This window comes from Narcine bancroftii, chromosome 12 (genome assembly GCF_036971445.1).
Source record: "Narcine bancroftii isolate sNarBan1 chromosome 12, sNarBan1.hap1, whole genome shotgun sequence".
In the NCBI taxonomy this organism is placed as follows: Eukaryota; Metazoa; Chordata; class Chondrichthyes; order Torpediniformes; family Narcinidae; genus Narcine; species Narcine bancroftii.
In genome coordinates, this window is record NC_091480.1 from 63,390,782 (window position 1) to 63,412,836 (window position 22,055).

Below are 22,055 nucleotides of genomic sequence, written 5' to 3' on the forward strand. Positions count from 1 at the left end.
CACTGGGGTTGAAGCCGAGTCAGCGAGCAAAAGGTCAGCTGTGCTGCCATCTGACCCCCCACCCAACCCCCCCTACAGTGTGTTCCATCGTCATACCCTATAGGGTGCAGACACTGGCTGGAGTGTTGCTCTGGGATCATCGACGCCATCATCTCAATATCTGGCTGGAGTTAGGTTGATAGGATAGTTAAGAAAGTCTATGGGATGCTGGGCTTCATTAGTCAAGGGATTGAGTTCAAGAGTCGAGAGGTCATGTTGCAACTCTACAAATCTCTGGTGAGACCAGACTTGGGGTATTGTGCTCAGTTCTGGTCACCTCATTATAGGAAGGATGTGGAAGCTATGGAGAGGGTGCCGAGGAGATTTATCAGGGTGTTGCCTGGACTGGAAAATAAGTCGTATGAGGCAAGGCTAGCAAAGCTGGGGCTTTTCTCTTTGGAGTGTAGAAGGATGAGAGGAGATTTGATAGAGTTCCAAAAGATTCTGAGAGGCACAGATAGGGTGGACAGTCAGCACCTGTTTCTCAGGGCAGGAATAACAAACACCAGGGGTCATCTGCACAAAGTGAAGGGAGGGAAGTTTAGGGGAGATGTCAGGGTAAGTTATGACACAGAGAGTTGTGGGGGGCTGGAATGCCTTGTCAGGGATGGTGGTGGAGGCAGGAATATTGGGAGCATTTAATAGACTCATGAATGGAAGAAAAATAGAGGGTTACGGGGCAGGGAGGGGATTTTTAATGGTAGGAATATGTAGGTCAGGGCAACATCAAGGTCCCAAGGACCTGAACTGTGCTGTAATTTTCTATGTCTTTGATGAGGAGTTCATTGGCAGCAGTTTGACCCCACAACAGAGGTGCGGTGAAGGCCTGGTACTTGTATTAAATTGAAGGACAACATTTCTGGAAAGCAAAGCACATAAATATATTTGATCAGGCAAATGCTATTTGCATTGTGAGGAGCGGGAGTCAGCCACAGGGTTTGAGTGTTTAAGGTGCAGGCACCTGTAGGCTTTATTTCCCAGCAGCAGCCTATTCTGTGCACATCACCGTCATCTGTCAGCAGAACCCGCTGCTTTCGAATACAGCCCTGCCTCCTCCATCACGATGATGTGTGAATGAAGATTGTAAGATGAGCCCTTCTCCCTGCGTTGACGAGTTTCCGCAGTGCTTTAAGCCGAAAAGCTGTGGGGCAGGTTTCACTTCTGGTCGCGTGGCCCAGTTAATATTTCCCTTGCGCCCCAACCCTCCCCCTCAACCCCCCCAACCCCCGCCGAACCTGTCGGTTGGAATTTTAACCTGCTCCTTCTGAGCAGCCGATTGCGACTGGCCTGCGGGGCACTTTTTAAAAATGGACAGCGTGGTTTCTGGTCAGCTCATTCAGCCCCAATCACGATTGTAACTCAGAGAAGCCATCCCAACCGGCACTCAGGAAGGTAAGCTACTTTTAATTCTATTTTTGTTTCCTCATGAGCTGCGGGAAGATCGTGGGCCTTCCCTTCTTGCGCTGCCTTCCTCACGCTGTCCCAATCACCTACTTCACTGAGGTGACTGTCCAGTATTGCTGCACCGCGGTCTGGTACGGGGACACCAATACCCCTGAGTGTAAAGCCCTGCAAAAGGTAGCGGACACAGCCCAGGGCATCACAGGCAAAACTCTCCCCACCATCAAGAACATCTACAGGGAATGCTTCCATTGGAGAGCAGTACCGATCATCAACCACCCTGCACACGCTCTGTTCTCGCTTCTGCCATCAGGAAAGAGGTGTAGGTGCCACAAGACTCGCACCACCAGGTTCAGGAACAGCTGCTCCCCTTCCACCATCAGACTCCTCAACGACAAACTCAATCAGGGACTCATTTACGGACTCTTAGTTTGCACATTGTTGATTTTCTTTTTCTTCTCTCTGTTTTGCACAGTCAATTTGTTTACATTATTATCTGTTTACAGTTCTTTATTTGTTTACACTGTGTACAGTTGGTTTTTTGTACCACCAACAAGTGGTAATTCTGCCATGCCTACCGTGAAAGCAATTTTAGGGTTGTTTGTGATGCCATGTACGTACTCTGACCATAAATTAGATATCTTCAAATCTTGAAATCTATTGCCGCTCTGGGTCTCTCTCGTTACTTTATTCCCACAGCCAGCTATCAGCTTGTGTTTCTCCTTGGGGCCCCAGGCAGATCTTGGGCAAGACTTAAAGGCTCTCGAGTTTCAAGATGCACCTCAAGTCTCTTGTCCTCATTGTGGACTCTCCTTAATGCCATTCCCAGGGCAGGATTGGCAGGACAGGGCAGCACGGTTGGCGTAGTGGTTGGTGCAATGCTATTACAGCGCCAGCAACTGGGACTGGGGTTCAAATCCCACGCTGTCTGTTTGTATGTTCTCCCCGTGTCTGCGTGAGTTACCCCCCTGGGGTCTCCAGTTTCCTCCCACTGTTTGAAACGGATCGGGGTTGTTCGGTTAATTGGGTCAAATTGGGCGGCACGGGCTCGTGGGATGGAAAGGCCTGTTACTGTGCTGTAGGTCTACATTTAAATTACATTTTTTGGAGGTTAGGAAGAAACCAGAGCACCCGATGGAAAACCTATGCAGACACGGGAACAACTTACTTACCTCTATCTGATCTGTGCCTTTTATTATTTTATACGTTTCTATAAGATCCCCTCATTCTTCTAAATTCCAGTGAGTCCAGTCCCAGATGCCTCAATATCTCCTCATAGGCCAACCCCCTCATCTCTGGAATCAACCTGGTGAACCCCCTCTGCACCATCTCCAAAGCCAGTCCTTCCTTCCTCAAGTAATGAGACCAGAAGGAGGAGTCACGTGATGGAGTAGTGGCCGGACGGTGAACTCCAGCCCTCTCCAGAAAAGTCGGAAAAAATAAAGGAAAACACAAAGGCACAAAAATAAAAATTAAAGTAAAGTGAGTATAAAGGTGGAAAGAAGATGGCTAAGAAAAAAGAAAAATCGAAACCAACAGTAAGAAGAGAGGAAGAGAAGACAACGGAAGAAGAAGGAGAAGGCCTTACCTGTTCGAAGAGGCCCGCGGTGGAGAGAGAAACCCGCTCCCTCAGGTCGGTAGAAAGTGGACTACAAAAATGGCTCGCTGAGCCGAGTAAAAGTGCGCAACCGCGCATGCGCATGCAAAAAAACACACCGACGGGAGGGGTGACCAGCTGGGGAGTCGATCTCCACAGCCGGCAATGACAGCTGCAGAACACCTGCAGCAAGAAGAGACCACAGAAGACAACGAAAACAAGAAAGAAGAGAAGAAAAGGACAACAAAGAAACAACAGATGGCCAACCCAGAGGAAGAAGAAGAGGAAGAGTACAGTGAAATAGAAGAAGAAGGGAAAGGCAAGACAAAGGATATACTTTCTCTTATTAAAGAATACATGGAGTCATTTAAAGAATGGCAAGCGCAAGAATTTAATGATTTAAGAAGAAGAATAAACAATACAGAAGAGAAAATGAATAAAATAGATATGACCTTATCAGAAATGGGAAAAAGAATGGACAAGGTGGAAGAACGAGAAGCAGCAGTAGAAATGGAGGTAGAAGACTTAAAAAAGAAATTAGAGGAATCTAATAAAAAAGTTAAAGAGACACAAGAGCTGTTAGCTCAGAAAATAGATATAATGGAAAATTATAACAGAAGAAATAACATAAAGATAGTGGGCCTTAAGGAAGATGAAGAAGGCAAGAATATGAGAGAGTTTATAAAAGATTGGATCACCAGGATCCTAGGATGTCCAGAACTACAGCAAGAAATGGAAATAGAAAGGGCACATAGAGCATTGGCCTTTAAACCACAACCACAACAAATGCCAAGATCTATTTTAGTAAAATTCCTAAGATATACTACAAGAGAAAAGGTACTGGAGAAAACAATGGAAAAAGTAAGAGAGGACAACAAGCCACTGGAGTACAAAGGGCGAAAAATCTTCATTTATCCAGATATAAGTTTTGAACTCCTGAAGAAGAGAAAGGAGTTCAATACAGAAAAGGCGATTTTATGGAAGAAAGGGTATAAATTTATACTAAAGCATCCAGCGGTATTGAAAATATTTATTCCAGGACAGCAAAACAGACTATTCTTGGATCCAGAGGAAGCATGAAAATTTGCAGAACAATTACAAAATAGACTGAGAGATGAAGACGTGTAACGAGAATACAAAAGACTGCGAACTAAAAAGACACATAAGTTTTGAACTCCTGAAGAAGAGAAAGGAGTTCAATACAGAAAAGGCGATTTTATGGAAGAAAGGGTATAAATTTATACTAAAGCATCCAGCGGTATTGAAAATATTTATTCCAGGACAGCAAAACAGACTATTCTCGGATCCAGAGGAAGCATGAAAATTTGCAGAACAATTACAAAATAGACTGAGAGATGAAGACGTGTAACGAGAATACAAAAGACTGCGAACTAAAAAGACACATAAGTTTTGAACTCCTGAAGAAGAGGAAGGAGTTCAATACAGCGAAAACGATCTTATGGAAAAGTAATGAGACCAGAACTGCACGCAGTTTTCCAGATGTGGCCTCACCAGGACCTTGTACAGTTGTAGCACAACCTCCCTGCTCCTAAATTCAATCCCTCCGGCAATGAAGGCCAATGTTCCATTTGCTTTCCTGATCACCTGCTGCATCTGCAAACCAACCTTTTGCGACTTATTCGTCGTAACATTTGCATTCAGTTGCTGCCACAAGACATTGAATTTCATGACATGCCTATGACAATAAATTCTGATTCTGAATCACTTTAGTGCACAGCTTCCCTGTCAGCTGTCCCACAAGTGCTGTGGAACAGAGCTGTGGCCCAACTAATCAGTATCCCTAAAAAACACTCAGGACCTGATGTGTTCTGCAAATACAGTGTGCGTTCAAACGAGCATCTTTAAACCTGTTTGATTCATGGAACAGCTCTTTAGTTTACAATAGCATTGAAGTTCTGTTGTTGGATTTGCTGGACTATTAATCTGAGAATCAGAGGATTAAGAATTGTAAAAAACAGGAGCAGGAGTCGGCCATCCGGCCCGTCGAGCCTGCTCTGCCATTCAATGAGATCACGGCTGATCTAATGATCATCTCCACCGACCTGCCTTTTCCCCATATCCCTTAATTCCCCAACTATGTAAAAATCTATCCAACCTGGTCTTAAATCTATTTACTGAGGTCGCCTTCACTGCTTCAATGGGCAGCAAATTCCACAGATGCACCACCCTCTGGGAAAAGCAGTTCCTCCTCATCTCTGTCCTAAATCTATTGCCCTGGGTCTTGTCCCCTAGATCTGGTCTCCCCCACCAATGGGAACAACTGACCGACTTCTATCCTATCAATGCCTTTCATAATTTTATATGTTTCTATAAGATCCCCTCTCATTCTTCTAAATTCCAGTGAGTTCAGTTCCAGATAACTCAATCTTTACTCATAGGCCAACCTCCTCATCTCTGGAATGAACCTGGCGAACCTCCTCTGCACTGTCTCCAAACCCAGTCCATCCTTCCTCAAGTAAGGAGACCAGAACTGCACGCAGTTCTCCAGATGTAGCCTCACCACTTCCTTGTACAGTTGCAGCACAACCTCCCTGCTCCTAAATTCAATCCCTCTGGCAATGAAGGCCAACATTCAATTCATCTTCCTGATCGCCTGGTCAATTTTTCAATTCTAGGCAGCAGCAGAAATTGGCACCCTCCCAACCGGCTTTCGACGAGACCCCTTCACCTCAGACCGTCACCCTTTCACGACCACTGAATGTCAGTCCTAAATCCACTCCCCTGAATCTTGAGGCTATGTCCCCTCGTTCTGATCTCCCCCACCAATCAAAATAACTTACCTACCTCTATCTGATCTATACCTTTCATAATTTTAAACAGAAGCAAGTCTCCTCATTTCCGGGACAGTCAGGGATGGACCATGAATTTCAGTAACACCAACATCCCTGTGATTGAATCTACTTTTCCAAAAATAAAAGACAGAATCTTGCCTTGGAATGTTCTGTCTTGACGTTATGTACTTGTTCACAAGATGTGAAAATCTTTGGCAAAACCCACCCATCACTAATTGGCCCATAAACTTAATGACTTGTAAAAGCAGTTGGGAGGTTCAGATGTGACAACAATTCAGTAATTCCACAATAACCATTCTAAAGAATCACTTTTTAAATGTTAGATTTAAGTGCAGTTAATTAAAAAACTCCAGTCTTGGAGAGCCTATGAGGAGAGATTGAGTCATCTGGGACTGGACTCGCTGGAATTTAGAAGAATGAGAGGGGATCTTATAGAAACGTATAAAATTATGAAAGACAGATAGAAGTCAGTCAGTTGCTCCTATTTCTGTTCTACCCAATGCGTGTCACCTGGAGCCCAGAGAGGGTAAGAACAGCAGATTTATTCCTCTAAAGAACTTTGGTGAACTAATGACCATTCAGATCCCAAGACGAGTTTTTTAAATATATAATTTTTAAAAATGTAAACATTTTAAAATTTAGACAGACAGCACATTAACAGGTTCTTTTGGCCCACGAGTCTGTGCCCAATTAACCTACAACCCCCGTAAGTTTCGAAGGGTGGGAGAAAACCGGAGCCCCCGGAGGACCCACACAGACTTGGGGAGAACGTACAAACTCCTCACAGACAGCACGGGATTCGAACCCAGGTCCCAGTTGCTGGCGCTGTAATGGTGTTGCGCTAACCGTGCCGCCCAATTCCTTGGTTAGTTGTTGCGCCGGGATTGGAACCTACATCTTTAGATCACTGCTGGTTGCTCGTGCAGTCACATAACAGCGACATTACCTGACCCATCAGTGGAGTAGCTGTGCTCGCAGGTGAAAGAATGGTTCATCAATGTGACTGCAGTGTATTGGCCTGGAGTTCCCCAGTGGGAGCTCCAGCTCAACCCCTTCAGAGTCTTTCATTGGAGAGTGCGAAGAGAATGAGAAATATTTGGCCTTTAAATGTTTAACTTTTGACACTGGGTTACATTCAGTGCTGGAACGTTGCAGAAAGGGTTGGTTTTAGATACAAGCAGTTGTGTAAAAAAAATCCTTGTGATGTGCAATACAATTCTCCCAGCCAAAAGGCAGGAGGGTCCTGCAAAATGTTAATTTTTCTTCCCCACGAGTCTTCCAGGGTCTGTGTTTTCCACTCTCATGAGTGAGAGTGCCATTTCTGAACACTGCAGGACACCCTAGACTTCTCTTCCTTTTGGAAGGGAGTGAGGGAGGGAGTTGGGGGTGCAGTGTGGGTCAGAGAAGTACGCAGACGACATTTCTGAAATGTTATCAGGCCTGGATGGATGCCCAGAATGAAACTGCGGATTATGGCAGGATAAGGGCATGTTTTGTTGATGCGTCAATTAATAGTTTTTCTGTTTCCGATTTCCCATAGCCAAGAAAAGGTACTGGAACAGTGAAGAATATAGAGCATTTGGTGAGTAAAATAAAGGTCTGTGTGCATGGGTGTATGTGTGGAGGGGGTATGTATGTGTGCATGTGGATGGGTGTGTATGTGGATGGGTGTGTATGTGTATCTACGTAACTGTGACTGTAATTAAGTGTGCGTGTTTGTGTGTAAGTGTGCCTGTGTGCGTGTGTCTGTGGGTATGTGTGTTTGTGTTACTGTGTCTGTATGCCTCAGTGTGTGTGGGTGTATTTGTGTGTAAGTGTGCCTGTATGCATGTGCATGTGTCTTGTCTGTGTAAGTGTGTGTGTCTTGTCTAAGTATATGTGTGTCTGTGTAACTGTATGTGTGTTTCTGTGTTTGTGTGCATCTGTATTCATGTCTGCATCTGGTGTGTCAGTGTTTTGTGTGTGTGCGTCTTGTCTGTGAGTGTGTTTGTCTTGTGTGTGTGTGTGTGTGTGTGTGTATGTTGTCTGTGAGTGTGTCTTGTCTGTGTGTGTGTGTGTAACTCTGTGTCTTGTCTGAATGTGTGTGTCTGTGTAACTCTGTGTGTGTGTGTATGTTTTGTCTGTGTGTTTCTGTGTTTGTGTGCATTTGTGTCCATGTCTGCATCTGTTGTGTCTGTGTTGTGTGTGTGTGTATCTTGTCTCTGTGTGTATGTTTGTCTTGTGTGTGTGTGTGTGTGTGTGTCTTTGTGTGTTTCTGTGTTTGTGTGCATCTGTGATCATGTCTGCATCTGATGTGTCCGTGTTTTGTGTGTGCGTGTGCGTGTCTTGTCTGTGTGTGTGTGTCTGTGTCTTGTCTGTGAGTGTGTTTGCCTTGTCTGTGTGTGTGTGTGTGTGTGTGCGCGCGTCTGTGTGTGTGTGTCTGTCTGTGTGTGTCTTGTCTGTGTGTGTGTTTTTGTGTTTGTGTGCATCTGTGACCATGTCTGCATCTGGTGTGTCCGTGTTTTGTGTGTGTGTGTCTGTGTCTTGTCTGTGAGTGTGTTTGTCTTTCTGTGCGTGTGTGTGTGTGTGTGTCTGTCTTGTCTGTGTGTCTGTCTTGTCTGTGTGTCTGTCTTGTCTGTGTGTTTGTCTTGTCTGTGTGTTTGTGTGTGTGTGTGTTTGTGTGTGTCATGTGTGTGTGTCTGTCTGTGTGTTTGTGTGTGTTTGTCTTGTTTCTGTGTGTTGTGTGTGTATCTGTCTGTGTGTTTGTGTGTGTGTCTGTGTATCTTGTCTCTGTGTGTTTGTCTTGTCTTTGTGTTTGTGTGAGTGTTTATCTTGTCTGTGTGTCTTTGTGTGTGTGTGTGTGTGTGTGTGTGTGTGAGATAAACATTGGGAATGGCATGTGCCCACATGTTTACATGAAGTATCAAGTGCTGGAGGCTCTAATTTTTACAAGTAAATAAGATTCCTTCGCAGAGTAAGTGCCCAATCCTTCCTTGCATTCTCCTTCAAGCTGTTTTTAATTATATTTATGTGACAGGGATGTTGCAGCAAAAACTATGGGCAGACCCGAAAAGTCCGAGTTGTTCTCTAAATTATATATTCTTTTCTTTTATCTTTTTTCCCCGTGAAAGTTTTGTTTAACTGTTTTGCACTTTTGGTCTCTGCTGCTGTCTGATGTTTATTCTCTCCTGGTGTTCGAGTCAGTTTAAATCCCACACTTCAGGCAACAGCGAGTGATGTCGCTAATGAGAAGCGACAAGCATCACGTTTTTAAAAAAAAAAGTGCTTTGGCAAAGATCATCAATGCAGTAAACGAGCAGATTTTTTTCTAAATGCGGAGAAATTTTGAAAATACCCAAAGGGACCTGGGAGCTCTTGTGTAGGATGACCTGAAGGTAAACTTGCAGGTTGAGTTGGTGGTGAAGAAGGCAAATGCGATGCTAGTGTTCATTTCAAGAGGAATTGAATACAAGAGCAGGGATGTCATGTTGAGCCTCTGGTGAGACCTCACTTGGAGTAGTTTGAGCAGTTTTGGGCTCCTCATTTAAGAAAGGATGTGTTGACTTTGGAGAGAGTTCAGAGGATGATTCCAGGAATGGAAGGGTTATCATCTGAGGAATGTTTGACAGCTTTTGGCCTGTACTCGTTGGAATTTAGAAGAATGAAGGGGTTATGGGGGAGGGGGGGTGGAATCTCATGGAAGCATCTCGACTGTTGAAAGGCGTGGACAGAATAGATGTAGAAATTTCGTTTCCACAGTGGGAGAATCTAGGACAAGAGGGGACAACTTCAAGATTGAAGGGCATCCACTCAGAACAGAGAAATGTCTTTAGCCGTAGTGGGGTGAATTTGGGGCCACAGGTGGTTGTGGAGGCCAGGTCATTGGGCTTTGTTTAAGGGAGACATTGGTGGGTTCTTGATTAACCAGGGCATCAAAGGTTATGGGCAGAAGGACGGGCAGTGGGGCTGAGTGGGAGAATGGATCAGCTCACGATTGAATGGAGGGACAGACTCGATGGGCTGAATGGCGTATTTCTGCTCCAATGTCTTATAGTCTTCTGGGTTCATGGGTCTTTCGCTACGCATCTGACTTTGTGAAGATCACAGGCCTGTGCGAGATCTCTTGGGTGTTGGTCCAGAGGAGGTATATAAATTTATGCCCTGTCAGGATCTTTGGAATGCAGAAAATTGAATAAACGCTTCATTTTCAAGCCTGCAAATCTTCATTTAGTTGCCTGTGACACTATTTTAGAGTCGTCCCTTGTTCCCTGACCACTGTTTATTCCCTGATTGACGTTCTGAAAACATGGAAGGTGCGAGGAGACATTTTTATATGTGGAGAGTGGGTAGAGTCTGGAACTGGCTGCCTGGGCGATGCTGTAGAGTAACAGCCCACCTTTCGGCCCATCTCATCCCTGCTGACCACATTGGCATTCTGAGCTAGTCTCATTTGCCTGCATTTGGTTTATATCAGCACAGTTGGCATAGCGATTAGCGCAACACTGTTACAGCACCAATGTTCAGTGGTTCGAATCCGGCACTTCTGTAAGGAGTTTGTACGTCCTCCCTGTGTCTGTGTGGGTTCCATCCCACCGTTTGAAACGTTCCAGGGGTTGTAGGTCAATTGGGTGTATTTGGGCGGCATGGGCTCGTGGGCCGGAATGGCCTGTTACTGTGCTGTAGGTCTACATTTAAATTACATTTTTTGGAGGGTGGAAAGCCCACGCAGACACGGGGAGAACGTACCAACTCCTTACAGACAGCGCAGGATTCAAACCCCTGTTGCTGGTGCTGTAATGGCGTTGCGCTAACCATGTCGCCCGACTCTCTTGGTCTTCAGTTCCACTCTTTTACTGGGAGGTTAGATGGCCACATAAATTGCCCCAAGTATGTAGGAGAGTGATAGAATCTGGGGAGAGTTGATGGTAAGAATAATAGGGAGATAAAAATGGGTTTAATGTCAGTCCAGTTTCCCTATCCTCTCTCTCTCTGATTCAATGTTGTGGGAAATGTGCTGACCGGCTGCATCACGGTCTGGTATGAGGACACCAATATCCCTGAGCATAAAGCCCTACAAAAAGTAGTGGACTTGGCCCAGGACATCACAGGCAAAACCCTTCCATCATCGAGAACATCTACAGGGGACGCTGCCGTCGGAGAGCAGCAGCGATCATCAAGGACCCACACCATCCAGCACACGCTCTATTCTCACTGCTGCCACCAGGAAAGAGGTCTAGGTGCCACCAACAGGTTCAGGAACAGCTGCCTCCCCCCACCCCCCCAGACTCCTCCACAACAGACTCATTTAAGGACTCTGTGTACTTTATTGATCTTTCCCCCCTCTCTGCATTGCACAGTTTGCTTGCCTTTCTTTATTTGTTGACATGTGCTACCAGTCAACCACATTAGACAAGGATCTGATTTATTAATAGGCTCTAATCACCTTTAGATGCCATCACCTTACCCGTTGCTGGCTCGTTTCCAAGGCAGGTACTGAGGGAAGGGTTTGGGCGTGACGGCCTTTATGAGGATATCCGGGAGGGAGGAGTCACAGGTTCAGGGGGGGGGGGGGCAGGCCAGCCCATACATGCAATATACACAGTGGTAGCACCACACATGTGCACGTTGAGTAGTTTTTTTTTGCACTACCAATAAGTGGTAATTCTGCCTGGCCTGCAGGGAAAAGAATCTCAGGGTTGTATGTGATGTTGTGTCTGTACTCCGACAATAAATCTGACGCACACTCCAGGAGAGAAAGTGAACTGCTGCCATTGGTTTTTTCGCTGCCAATCCCGCAACCTTCTTGTATCTCCCGCCCTTTCTAATTGTCCCTCCCTCAACACTGTTCCCTAATGCAGGCATCAATTACTCGAACAACTGAGCTCGAGAAACCCACAGGATTTTATTCACTTAACAACTGCCCTGCACTGAGGAGGGGGAGCTGGGCAACAGTCACCTTTATACAGGAGCCTGTGGAGGGGAAGGGGGGAGGTGGGCACAGGTACAATCAGCCAATGGGCGTGCCCGACCAGGCAATTATATACAGCAGTGGTTTCACCGCACTCCCTCCTGATGAATTCACGCGACAAGGATTTGAATTGTTCTGAGCTTTGCCTGGTGTAGCTGGGTCCGTGCCCAATTCTGAAATATGACACTCCCTTCACAGGAGCGACTTTGCCAGTTCCCGGCACACACAGTTGCAATAAACAATATTAAAACATAAAGACATTTTTTTTAGTTTGGAAAATAAGCTTTCAGCCCCTGCGATGGCCAACAGGCAGAAGGAGATGTTGTTTTACCCCCTCTCTACGTTCGTTGGTTGAAACTAATTTATTTTCTCCGTGCAGGGGTCAACAAAATCTTTGAAAAGTGCCAGTCAAAGGAGCACTCTGCCAAGGTAAATCAGCCCCTCCCTTTGAAAAATAGATAATTGAAGGAACTTGGGAAGTTTTGAGAACGGATTGGGTAGTGGGTGATCTGAAACTCTTCAGGGATGCCGAGGCCGCAGGGCTACAAAAAGAATTAACGCTTGTTGACAGAAGCCAGGCTGATAGATGAGATATTGCCTTTGTGTTTTTCTATGCACTGAGAGGTTTGTAGTGCATGGTTAATTGAATTATAAATCTCCAGTTCTTTTAAAATTAAAATTAAAATGAGACTAATAGCATGGTAACAGGCCCTTTCGGCCCTCAAGCCCGTGCTGTCGAATTACACCCAATTAGTAAACACGCCCTGGTTTGTTTTTGAAGGATGATGGGAGGAGACCGGACCCCCCTGGGGAAACCCATGTGGGCAAGGGGTGGGGGGGGCGGGTACAAAAACCTTGCAGATGGCGGCGGATTAGAGCTGGGTCACTGGCGCTGTAACGGTGTTGTGCTCACCAAGCTGCCTGTTTGTTTTTGGAATGTTCATCATTGAAAGGGAAGATGCAATTTGGGGGACAGGATCAGCTGTATTGTAGGTCCTCGTCTCAATCCAGAGACATGAGTGTTTAAAGCAGTGGGTCCCAACTCTTTCCTTTCAACTCACATCCCACTTTAAGTATTCCCTATGCCATTGGTGCTCTGTGAGTAGTAAGGGATTGGTTACGGTGGGATGTGGGGGGAAGGGAAGGTTGAGAATCACTGCTCTAGACCCAATTGTTACTGAAATCTTTTGCTTGAGAAAAATGGTCAATGGCCCATTTCCTTTGGAGTTAGGAAACTGCACATAACGAGTCAATGAGGGACGATTAAAACAGTGGTTTTCAAACGTTTTATTTCCACCCATATCCCACCTTAAGCAATCCCTTACTAAATCACAGTGCACCTATGGCATAGGGATTACTTACAGTGTTATGTAAGTGGAAAGAAAAAAGTTGAGAACCACTGGGCTAAACGTTAACAGGGGAACATAAGGGATCACCTTGTTTTGGTTGATCCACAAAATTGTGGTCTGCTCTCCCAGGTGGACATGTGAAATCCCTTGGCATTTATTTTGAAGAAAGAGCAGAGGCTGATTTCCTTACCGGCCTGGCCAAGATTCATCACTCAATCAGCATTGACGGTTTCAGTGATGTGTGGTCAGTGAGATACCAAGTGTCCCGATGACAAATGATGCCTGCACTCCAATGAAAGATCATGAAAAGAGATACTATAGGAATCTTTGAGATGGTTGGGAGGGTGGTTTGCAGGGTGGAATTAGGCAGTTTCACTTCCCAGAACAACACCAATGAACCTGTTGGGTATTCATGGTCGGGGATTTGAACTGATAGACCTGTGAGTTCCTGGTCTGGAACCAATGCCACTGTGCCCCCCCCCCCCCCCCAATGTTTCCCACCCGCCGCGAGTCGCAACGCTGGCTGACACTGTGACCCTGCCTTTTGATCAGGAGCTTCAGCGTGGACCACGTCATGGAGAGGAACTACGACTTTGACTTGACCTACATCACGGAGCGGATCATTTCGGTCTTTTTCCCGCCAGTGCTGGAGGAGCAGCGATACCGCAGCAACCTGAAGGAAGTGGCTCAGATGCTGAAATCCAAACACGGAGACAATTACCTGGTATGTGTGGCTATTTCAATATCAACACCTCCTGTACCCAACGGTCGGCCTTCATCACGCACAAGCGTTCCACTCAATGATACAAAGTAGAAATTAAAGGATAAAGGTTGCTTTCCTTTTTTTTCAGCATGGCGAATTGTGATTTTCTGACAGGGTTTTATAGCTCATTCAGGTTTTTCTTACTCCAAAACCACATAACAAATTAGAGCCAAAACTCTGTGGTCACAATGACCAAAACTCCACAGCAACCCCCACCCTCACCACCAAGGTGGAACGTAGAACATTTTACCGCAGCACAGGCCCCTTGGCCCTCCATGTTGTGCTGACCTTTTTATTCCTACCAAAAAAAAATGAACCCTTCCTACCCCGCAACCCTCTATTTTTCTTTCATCCTTGTGCCTTAGTGTCTCTTAAATGCCTCTAATGTTCCAGCTTCCACCACCGCCCCTGGCACGGCAATCCAGTCACATTCAACTCTCCCTGAAACTTCCCCCTGTCCTTGCCTTGATGAAGAGTTGAAGCCAAAACATTGTTTGTGTATCTTTGCTATGTCAAGGACACTGTCTGACCTTATGAGTTTCTCCAGCATCGTGTTTTTACAGTGTCTGCAGACTGTCGTGTTTTACAACAACTTGCCCCTGATATCTCCCCTAAACGTCTCTCCCTTCACTGTGTACAGACATCCTCTGGTGTTTGCTACTCCTGCCCTGGGAAACAGGCGCTGGCTGACCACCTGATCTATGCATCTCAGAATCTTGTAGACCTCTATTAAATCACCACTCATCCTTATACACTCCAGAGAGAAATGTCCCAGCTCTGCTAACCTTGCCTCAGAAGATTTATTTTCCAATCCAGGCAACATCCTGGTGAATCTCCTCTGTCCCCTCTCCATCGCTTCCACATCCTTCCTGTAATGAGATGACCAGAACTGAACACAATTCTTTAAGTGTGGTCTCACCAGAGATTTGTCGAGTTGTAATATGATCTCTTGACTCTTGAACTCAATCCCCCGACTAATGAAGCCCAGCATCCCATTGGCCTTCTTAACTATCCTATCGACCTGTGTGGTGACCTTGAGAGATGTACAGAGTTGATCCCAAGTTTCTTTGTTCTTCCACACTGTTAAGCATCCGACCATTAACCTGGTACTCCGAGAATTCCAAAGTTTCTTTGAGTGAACAGATTTCACCTTATGACTGTTCCAAACAACTCTTGCTTTATTCTCAAACTATTCTAGACTTCAACCACCCTCTCCACCCCCCCGCCACCCCCGCAACTGGATCCTTGACTTCCTCATTGGAAGACCGTGGTCAGTACAAATTCGAAACAACGACTCCTCCTCACCGACGATCCACACAGGCACACCTCAAGGATGCGTGCTCAGCCCTATGCTCCACTCACGCTATACCCATGACTGTGCGGCCAGGCACAATTCAACTGCCATCTACAAATTTGCAGATGATACCATGGTCGTCGGCAGAATCGCAGACGGCAACGAGGAAGTGCACGGGAGGGAGATAGGCACCAACCACCACCTTGCACTCAACGTTAGCAAAACCAAGGCGAGGACTTCAGGAAGTGGGAACCAGGAGAACACGAGCTAGTCCTAATCGAGGGTGATAGCAGCAGAGAAGCTCAAGAACTTCTGGCTCCTGGAGCCTCCACATTGATTAAAATAACGAAGGCTCGCCAGCGGCTATACTTCGTGAGGAGTTTGAGGAGATGTGGTTCGTCACCAAAAGCTGATTGGTTGCATCACTATCTGGTGCCAATGCACAGCAAAGGATAAAATCTACAGAGGGGTGTGAACTCAACCTGCAACATCACGGGCACCAGACCTCACTTCATCGAGGACATTTATATGAGGCAGCCTCTATCCTTAAAGACCCCACCACCACCACCACCACCACCCAGGCCATCACTCTGCTTGCATCGGGAAGAAGGTACAGGAGCCAATGGCATAAGGACAGCTTCTTCCCCTCTGCCACCAGATTCCTGAATGGACAATGAACCACACTTTCTCTTATTTTTGCACTAATGCATATATTTTAAAATTTAATTAGATAACAATGTTTGTACCTGTGACGCTGCCACAAAAAAATGAATTTCATGACATGTTCATGACAATAAATTCAAGATTATTTTTGTTGTCATGTAATGAAATAGAAAATGTAATATTGCACAAAATTTCCTTTCGTCGACCATAAGGCAGACAAAGGTTCGCCATCAGCAGAAATTTCCCGAAGCCCCTTACAGACAGTGAAAGAGAAGCAAAAGAGAGTCCCTCCAGAGTCACCGAGTGCGCATGGATTCGCCCCCAGTGCTTCCCGCAGCCTCCGCAGCTGCATGGCCTTCAGTCCGGACCATGGGCTGCCCGAGCTCCAGATCCGAACCTCTGACACAATCAGGAAGCCCTCAGGCCCTCTCACACCCCAGTTCTGATACCTGGTACCCCTTCAAGTTAGTCTCGAGACAGTCTCCAGAGGTCCGCAGCCCGGGGTGAGTCTCTTGACCGCCGACGCCCGCAGCCTGCGTGGGTTCCTCGCCTCGAGTCACCAGCCGCCCGCTGCCTGTGTGTTCTTCAGCCACAGGAACCCCCCCCCTTCATTGGTCCCCCTGCCGTGGTCACCATCCCATGAGTTATCTCTTCTGTTTTTACTCAAACAAGGGGACGGTCTCCCCATTTTCTGGTGCCCTGAGCCAGACCTCCTCCTCGCCAGAGTCTGCAACCCCTCGAGGCTGTTGCCGAACACAGACGCCATCATCTTGGGCGCAGACCCCACGGTTGTGGGATTTTAAGATTAAGCATCACCTGATTCTGATTCTAACGCTCCCGTGAGGTGAAACATTCTCCCTGCTTTGTCTCTCAAAGGGAAGAATATGAGGGGTTAGAGTTCCACTTGAGTGAGGAGGTGAAAGGTTACCAGGACAGGTATGAATGTGGACCTGAGGGTATATTTTTTAAACGTGTATGTAAATTAAACTTAAATTTAGACCTACAGCACGGTAACAGGCCTTTTCAGCCCACGATCCCGTGCCGCCCAATTACATCCCATTGACCTACAGCTAAGTTTCGAACAGTGGGAGGAAACTGGAGAAAACCCACGCAGACATGGGGAGAATGTACAAACCTTACAGACAGCGCAGGATTTGAACCCCGGTCCCTATCGCTGGCGCTGGAACGACATTATACTAACCACTACGCCAACCATGCCGTAATCTTATTCAGTGGCCGAATAGACTTGAGGGACACAGTGGCCTTCCCTTGCAATGTTCTTGTCCAGCCTGACTCCAAAGCACAGCGAAGTAGCTACAGGACTGGGGTTAAAGACAATAGAGGCACAAAAAATACTTCTGAAACGCTGCCTTTGCTTGGGGAACGGAGAAACGTTCACTCTGCCGTTGGACGAAGCAGAATTGCGACCAGCATTCCCTCCTTTCATTTTCATTGATGTTTGAGTGAATTGTTTTTTTCATCTGAAGATCCTGACAGTGGCTCCACTTCAACTGAAGGATGGAGCACAATTACCAGAGATCAGCAACCTCGTCATCAACAGCAGTGGGTTGTACAAAAAAGGGGTGACGAGCCTGCATACAGGAGGGAGATTGAAAAATGGGGCACCAACAACAACCTTGCCCTCAATGTCACCAAAGCCAAGGAGCTGATTGTTGACCTCAGGAAGGGAAAGCCAGAGGTGTATGATCGAGTGATCAGAGGTGGAGAGGATGGAAGTTCTTGGGAGTCACCATCTCAGAGGATCTTTCCTGGACCTAATACAACAATGGCATCGTGAAGAAAGCATTTCAGTGCCTCTACTTCCTCAGGAGTTGGTGGAGGTTTGGTACAACACCAGAAACCCTGGCAAATTTCTACAGAGGTGTGGTGGAAAGTGTTCTGACCGGCTGCATCACGGTCTGGTACGGGGACACCAATACCCCTGAGCGTAAAGCCCTGCAAAAGATAGTGAACGCAGCCCAGGCAAACTCCTCCCCACCATCGAACATGTCTACAGGGAAATGCTGCCATCGGAGAGCAGCAGAGATTATCGAGGACCCACATCACCCAGCACATGCTCTGTTCTCGCTGCTGCCATCAGCAAAGAGGTCTCGGGGCCACAAGACTCACACCGCCAGGTTCAGGAACAGCTGCTCCCCCTCCACCATCAGACTCCTCAAAGACAAACTCAATCAGCTACTCATTTAAGCTGCTCATCCATCTGCCATTTTTCAGCCTATTTTTACAGTTGGTCCAGATCCCTCTGCAAGCTTTGAGAACCTTCCTCGCTGCCCACAACACCTCCAGTCTTAGTGTCATCTGCAAACTTGCTGATCCAATTTCCCACATTATCATCCAGATCGTTGATATACATGAAAAACAACACTGGTCTCAGCATTGATCCCTGAGGCTTAACACTAGTCACAGGCCTCCAGTCTGAGAAGCAATTAACCACGACCACTCTGTTTTCTCCTGTATCGCCAATGTCAAATCCACTTTACTCCCTCACCAATGAATACCGAGCATCTGAACCTTCCTGACTAACCTCCCTTGTCAAAATCCTTACTGAAGTCTATGTAGACGACATCCATAGCCTTTCCTTTCTCAACTTTCCTGGTAACCTTCTGTAAAAACTCTATAAACATGACCTACCACACACAAAGCCATGTTGACCATCTGTAATACTGGCATTGTGTTTTTACTTCTATCACGTTGTCTACAGACTTTTGTGTTTCACTCGGTTTATTTTGCGTTTATGTTGCAGTCAAGTTTTCATAGTACAGTGTCTGAATCATAATTTGTCTCTGGGTGACTTGAATATCACCCAGACGTTGTTCAGACAAGTTGAGTTGGCAGTCGGGCACCATTTGTAAATGGGTTGGTTTGTCTGAAACTCCACTCAAATGATGAAGACCTATTCAAAATAAACAGGGAACTCCTTGTGTCAATATTAAGTGAAGATTTTTCTTCAATGTTATCCCCTTGTGCCCAAGCTGCAGCTCTAACAGCACATGCTGTGAATTCATTCAGAACGTTGTGGGCATTTTTGTTTCCCTAGTCACTGCAAAGCAATCCACGAGAATGACTTGGGTGGGAGGAGGGTTGTTGGGGAGGCAGGCGAAGATGGCTGTTGTTCATCGGGAGTTTAACCCTGATGGATAAACAGGGTAAAAATGTTCCACTTCTGCACTCAACGTTAAGTGGAATGGAAAGAGATTCTTGGTTCAATGAATGCAGGGGCAATGGCAGGCATTCCTATCCTTTGCAATCTTTGAGTGCAGAGGCATGGTTTAAAATTGCTTAACAAAACACACGCATCTTTGCTGAAGGCCACGCCACAGTACATCCTCCTGTCCTGCCATGGTGGCTGGTGGAAGAGTATGCGCGATCCTCAAATGGTCACTGCTCAGGGATGTCTGGTTCACCCTCTCCAACAGAAGAGGGGAACAGGCAAAGAGGTGGCAGATGAAATACAATGTTGGGAAGTGTCCTGTCATGCACTTCGGTAGGAGAAATAGATGGGCAGACTGTTATTCAGAGAGGGAGAAAATTCCAAATTCCATGGTGCAAAGGGACTTGGGTGTCCTTGTGCAGGATACCCGAACGCCTAACCTCCAGGGTGAGTCGGTGGGGCAGAAGGCCATTGCAATGTTGACATTTATTTCTAGAGGGATAACATAGAAGACCAGGGATGTGATGTTGAGACTCTATAGGGCACTGGTGAGGCCTCACTTGGAGACTGGGTACAGCTTTGGGTGCTGGAGAAGGTTCAGAGAAGATTTGCTAGAATGATACCAGGAATGAAAGGGTTAGTAAATGAGGAACGATTGTCGGGTCTTGGACTGGACTCGTTGGGGTACAGAAGGACGAGGGGGGAACCTCCTGGAGACATTTAAAATGCTGAAAAGCCTAGACAGAGTAGATGTGGCGAGGACGTTTCCCACAGTCAGGGAGTCTTGGACAAGAAGGCACAACTTCAGGATAAAAGGACATCAATTTAAAACAGAGACACGGAAACATTTCTTTAGTCAGAGGGTCGTGAATCTGTGGAACTTGTTGCCACAGGCGGCTGTGGAAGTGAGGTCATGGGGTGTATTTAAGGCAGAGATCGACAGGTATTTGATTAGTCAGGCATCCAGGGTTACGGGGAGAAAGCCGGGGAGTGGGGCTGAGTGGGAGGATGGATCAGCTCATGATTAGAATCAGAATTTCTTGTCATGAACATGTCACGAAATTCGTTGTTTTGTGGCAGCGTTACAGGGCAAACATTTATAAAAATCACTTTTACAAAATAAATAAAAATAGTGCAAGATAAAGAGCAAAGGACAAAGTGAGGTATTGCCTGTTCATTCAGAAATGTGATGGCAGAGGGGAAGATTGTGCCGCTGGGTGAGAATGGAGGAGCAGACTCAATGGGCCTACTTGTGAACAATTCGATGTTCGCGGACTTATCCACCATGCTTCAAGTTTATTTATCCCAGGAGAACCCAACGAAACAGCGTTCTCTGGTCCACGGTCCAGAACAGTACATCGCTGCCTGTTTAAAACAATTACATTTCCTTTACAGCTTTTCAATCTGTCTGAAAGGAGGCAAGACATCGGCAGACTCAACCCCAAGGTATGTTAAACTGAATTATCATTTCTCTTTGAAGCATGTGAGTTGTTTCAGAAGGATTTCAAGTCAAGTTTATCATCATCTGATTGTACAAGTACAACCGGATGAAACAGTGTTCTCCGGTCCTCGGTGCAAAACATGCAGACATGTAACCAGACATAACACACATACAGACAAACAATACACATGCAGGACAAGTATTCATCACACACACACACACACACACACACACACACACACACACACAGGTAAAGAAATATCGTTTCTTGAATATGAGAGTCTCAGAGGGTCAGTGTGATCAGTTCCTTTGGTCATTCACATTCTCATTGCCCTTGGGAAGAAGCTGTTCCTCAGCCTGGTGGTGCTGGGTCTGATCCTGCTGTATCTCTTCCCTGACGGGAGCTGCTGAAAGCTGCCATGTGCAGGGTGGAAGGGGTCCTCAATGATTTTGCGCACCCTCTTTAGACAACGATCCCGGTAGATCTTGTCGGTTGGAGGGTGGGGGGTGAGGGAGACTCCAGTAATCCTCTCTGCCATCCTTATGGTCCTGTGGATTGACCTCTGATCCATTTCTCTGCAGCAACCGTACCCACACAGTGATGCAGCTGGCCAGGACACTCTCGATAGAGCTCTTGTAGAAGGTTGACATGTTGGTGGCTGGTAGCCTTGTCCGCTTCAGTCTTCTCAGGAAGTACAGTCGCTGTTGTGCCTTCCTGACAAGTGAGGAGATGTTGAGTGTCCATGATAGGTCACTAGTTAAGTGAACTCCAAGGAACTTGGTGTCTCCACTCTCTCCACTACAAAGTTGTTGATGTGTGGTGGAGGGTGGTTTTTCCCGGTCCCCCTGAAGTCCACAATCATCTCCTTCACTTTGTCCACGTTGAGACTCAGGTTGTTACTCTCGCACCATTTCACGAGAATTTCTACCTCCTCTCAGATTTCAAATTCAGGTTTCCAATCTCTGCAGCGCCACTCATCACTGTTGCTGACGAGGCCGTGAGCAAGTTAGACCTGGAAATTCTTTTCCTTCAGATATTTATTTGTTTTATGGTCTCTTTGACATGACTAATGCTGGGGCAAACTGTTGTTGAAGGGTCCGTGTTTCTATGTGTTGTCCCGCTCTCTGATGTGGGCATGTCCATTCTCAGATGTGAAGGCTGCACATTCAATATTCACCACCGCCTGGGGCATGCAGGGTCAACTGGGAGATGGGCAACACATGCCAGCCTTCCCAGTGATGCTGCCATCTAAAAAATTTAAACTGATAAATGATAACCTTTTTTAAAATTTTTTAATTTTTCACACTATGAACCATACTGACCCAAATACATGCAGACATTTTTCTCTTGAATATATACAGTGCCATTTTCTCCCCTTTTTCCCCCTCCCTCCCTCACCCCCCCCCCCCCATTTATTCAAAGTTCAATCTACATGATACATTAAGCCCATTAAACAATGTCGTCACTTAATAAAAATAAACAAGGAATTTGTGTCATCTACTTTTACATATTGGGTCAGTTTATTTTGTTGTCTTCTCCTTCTGTCATTTTAGGTGGTGGAGGTCCATGGTAGGA

At 46.2% G+C, this 22,055-nt stretch overlaps 1 protein-coding gene across 11 annotated transcripts in view; it reads left to right on the forward strand.

Annotated features, from left to right (window-relative positions):
• LOC138747322 (tensin-2-like) overlaps positions 1–22,055 on the forward strand; it is a 263,792-nt gene that overhangs the window by 128,871 nt on the left and 112,866 nt on the right. For 10 of the 11 annotated variants that reach the window (XM_069906427.1, XM_069906430.1, XM_069906428.1 and 7 more), the window contains 4 exons: positions 7,391–7,432; positions 12,177–12,226; positions 13,699–13,870; positions 20,434–20,484. In XM_069906427.1, coding sequence (XP_069762528.1) covers positions 7,391–7,432; positions 12,177–12,226; positions 13,699–13,870; positions 20,434–20,484 — 315 coding nt within the window. Of the gene's footprint in view, positions 1–7,390; positions 7,433–8,785; positions 8,804–12,176; positions 12,227–13,698; positions 13,871–20,433; positions 20,485–22,055 lie in introns of those variants that run through there. The other variant, XM_069906437.1, reaches the window with a different exon arrangement.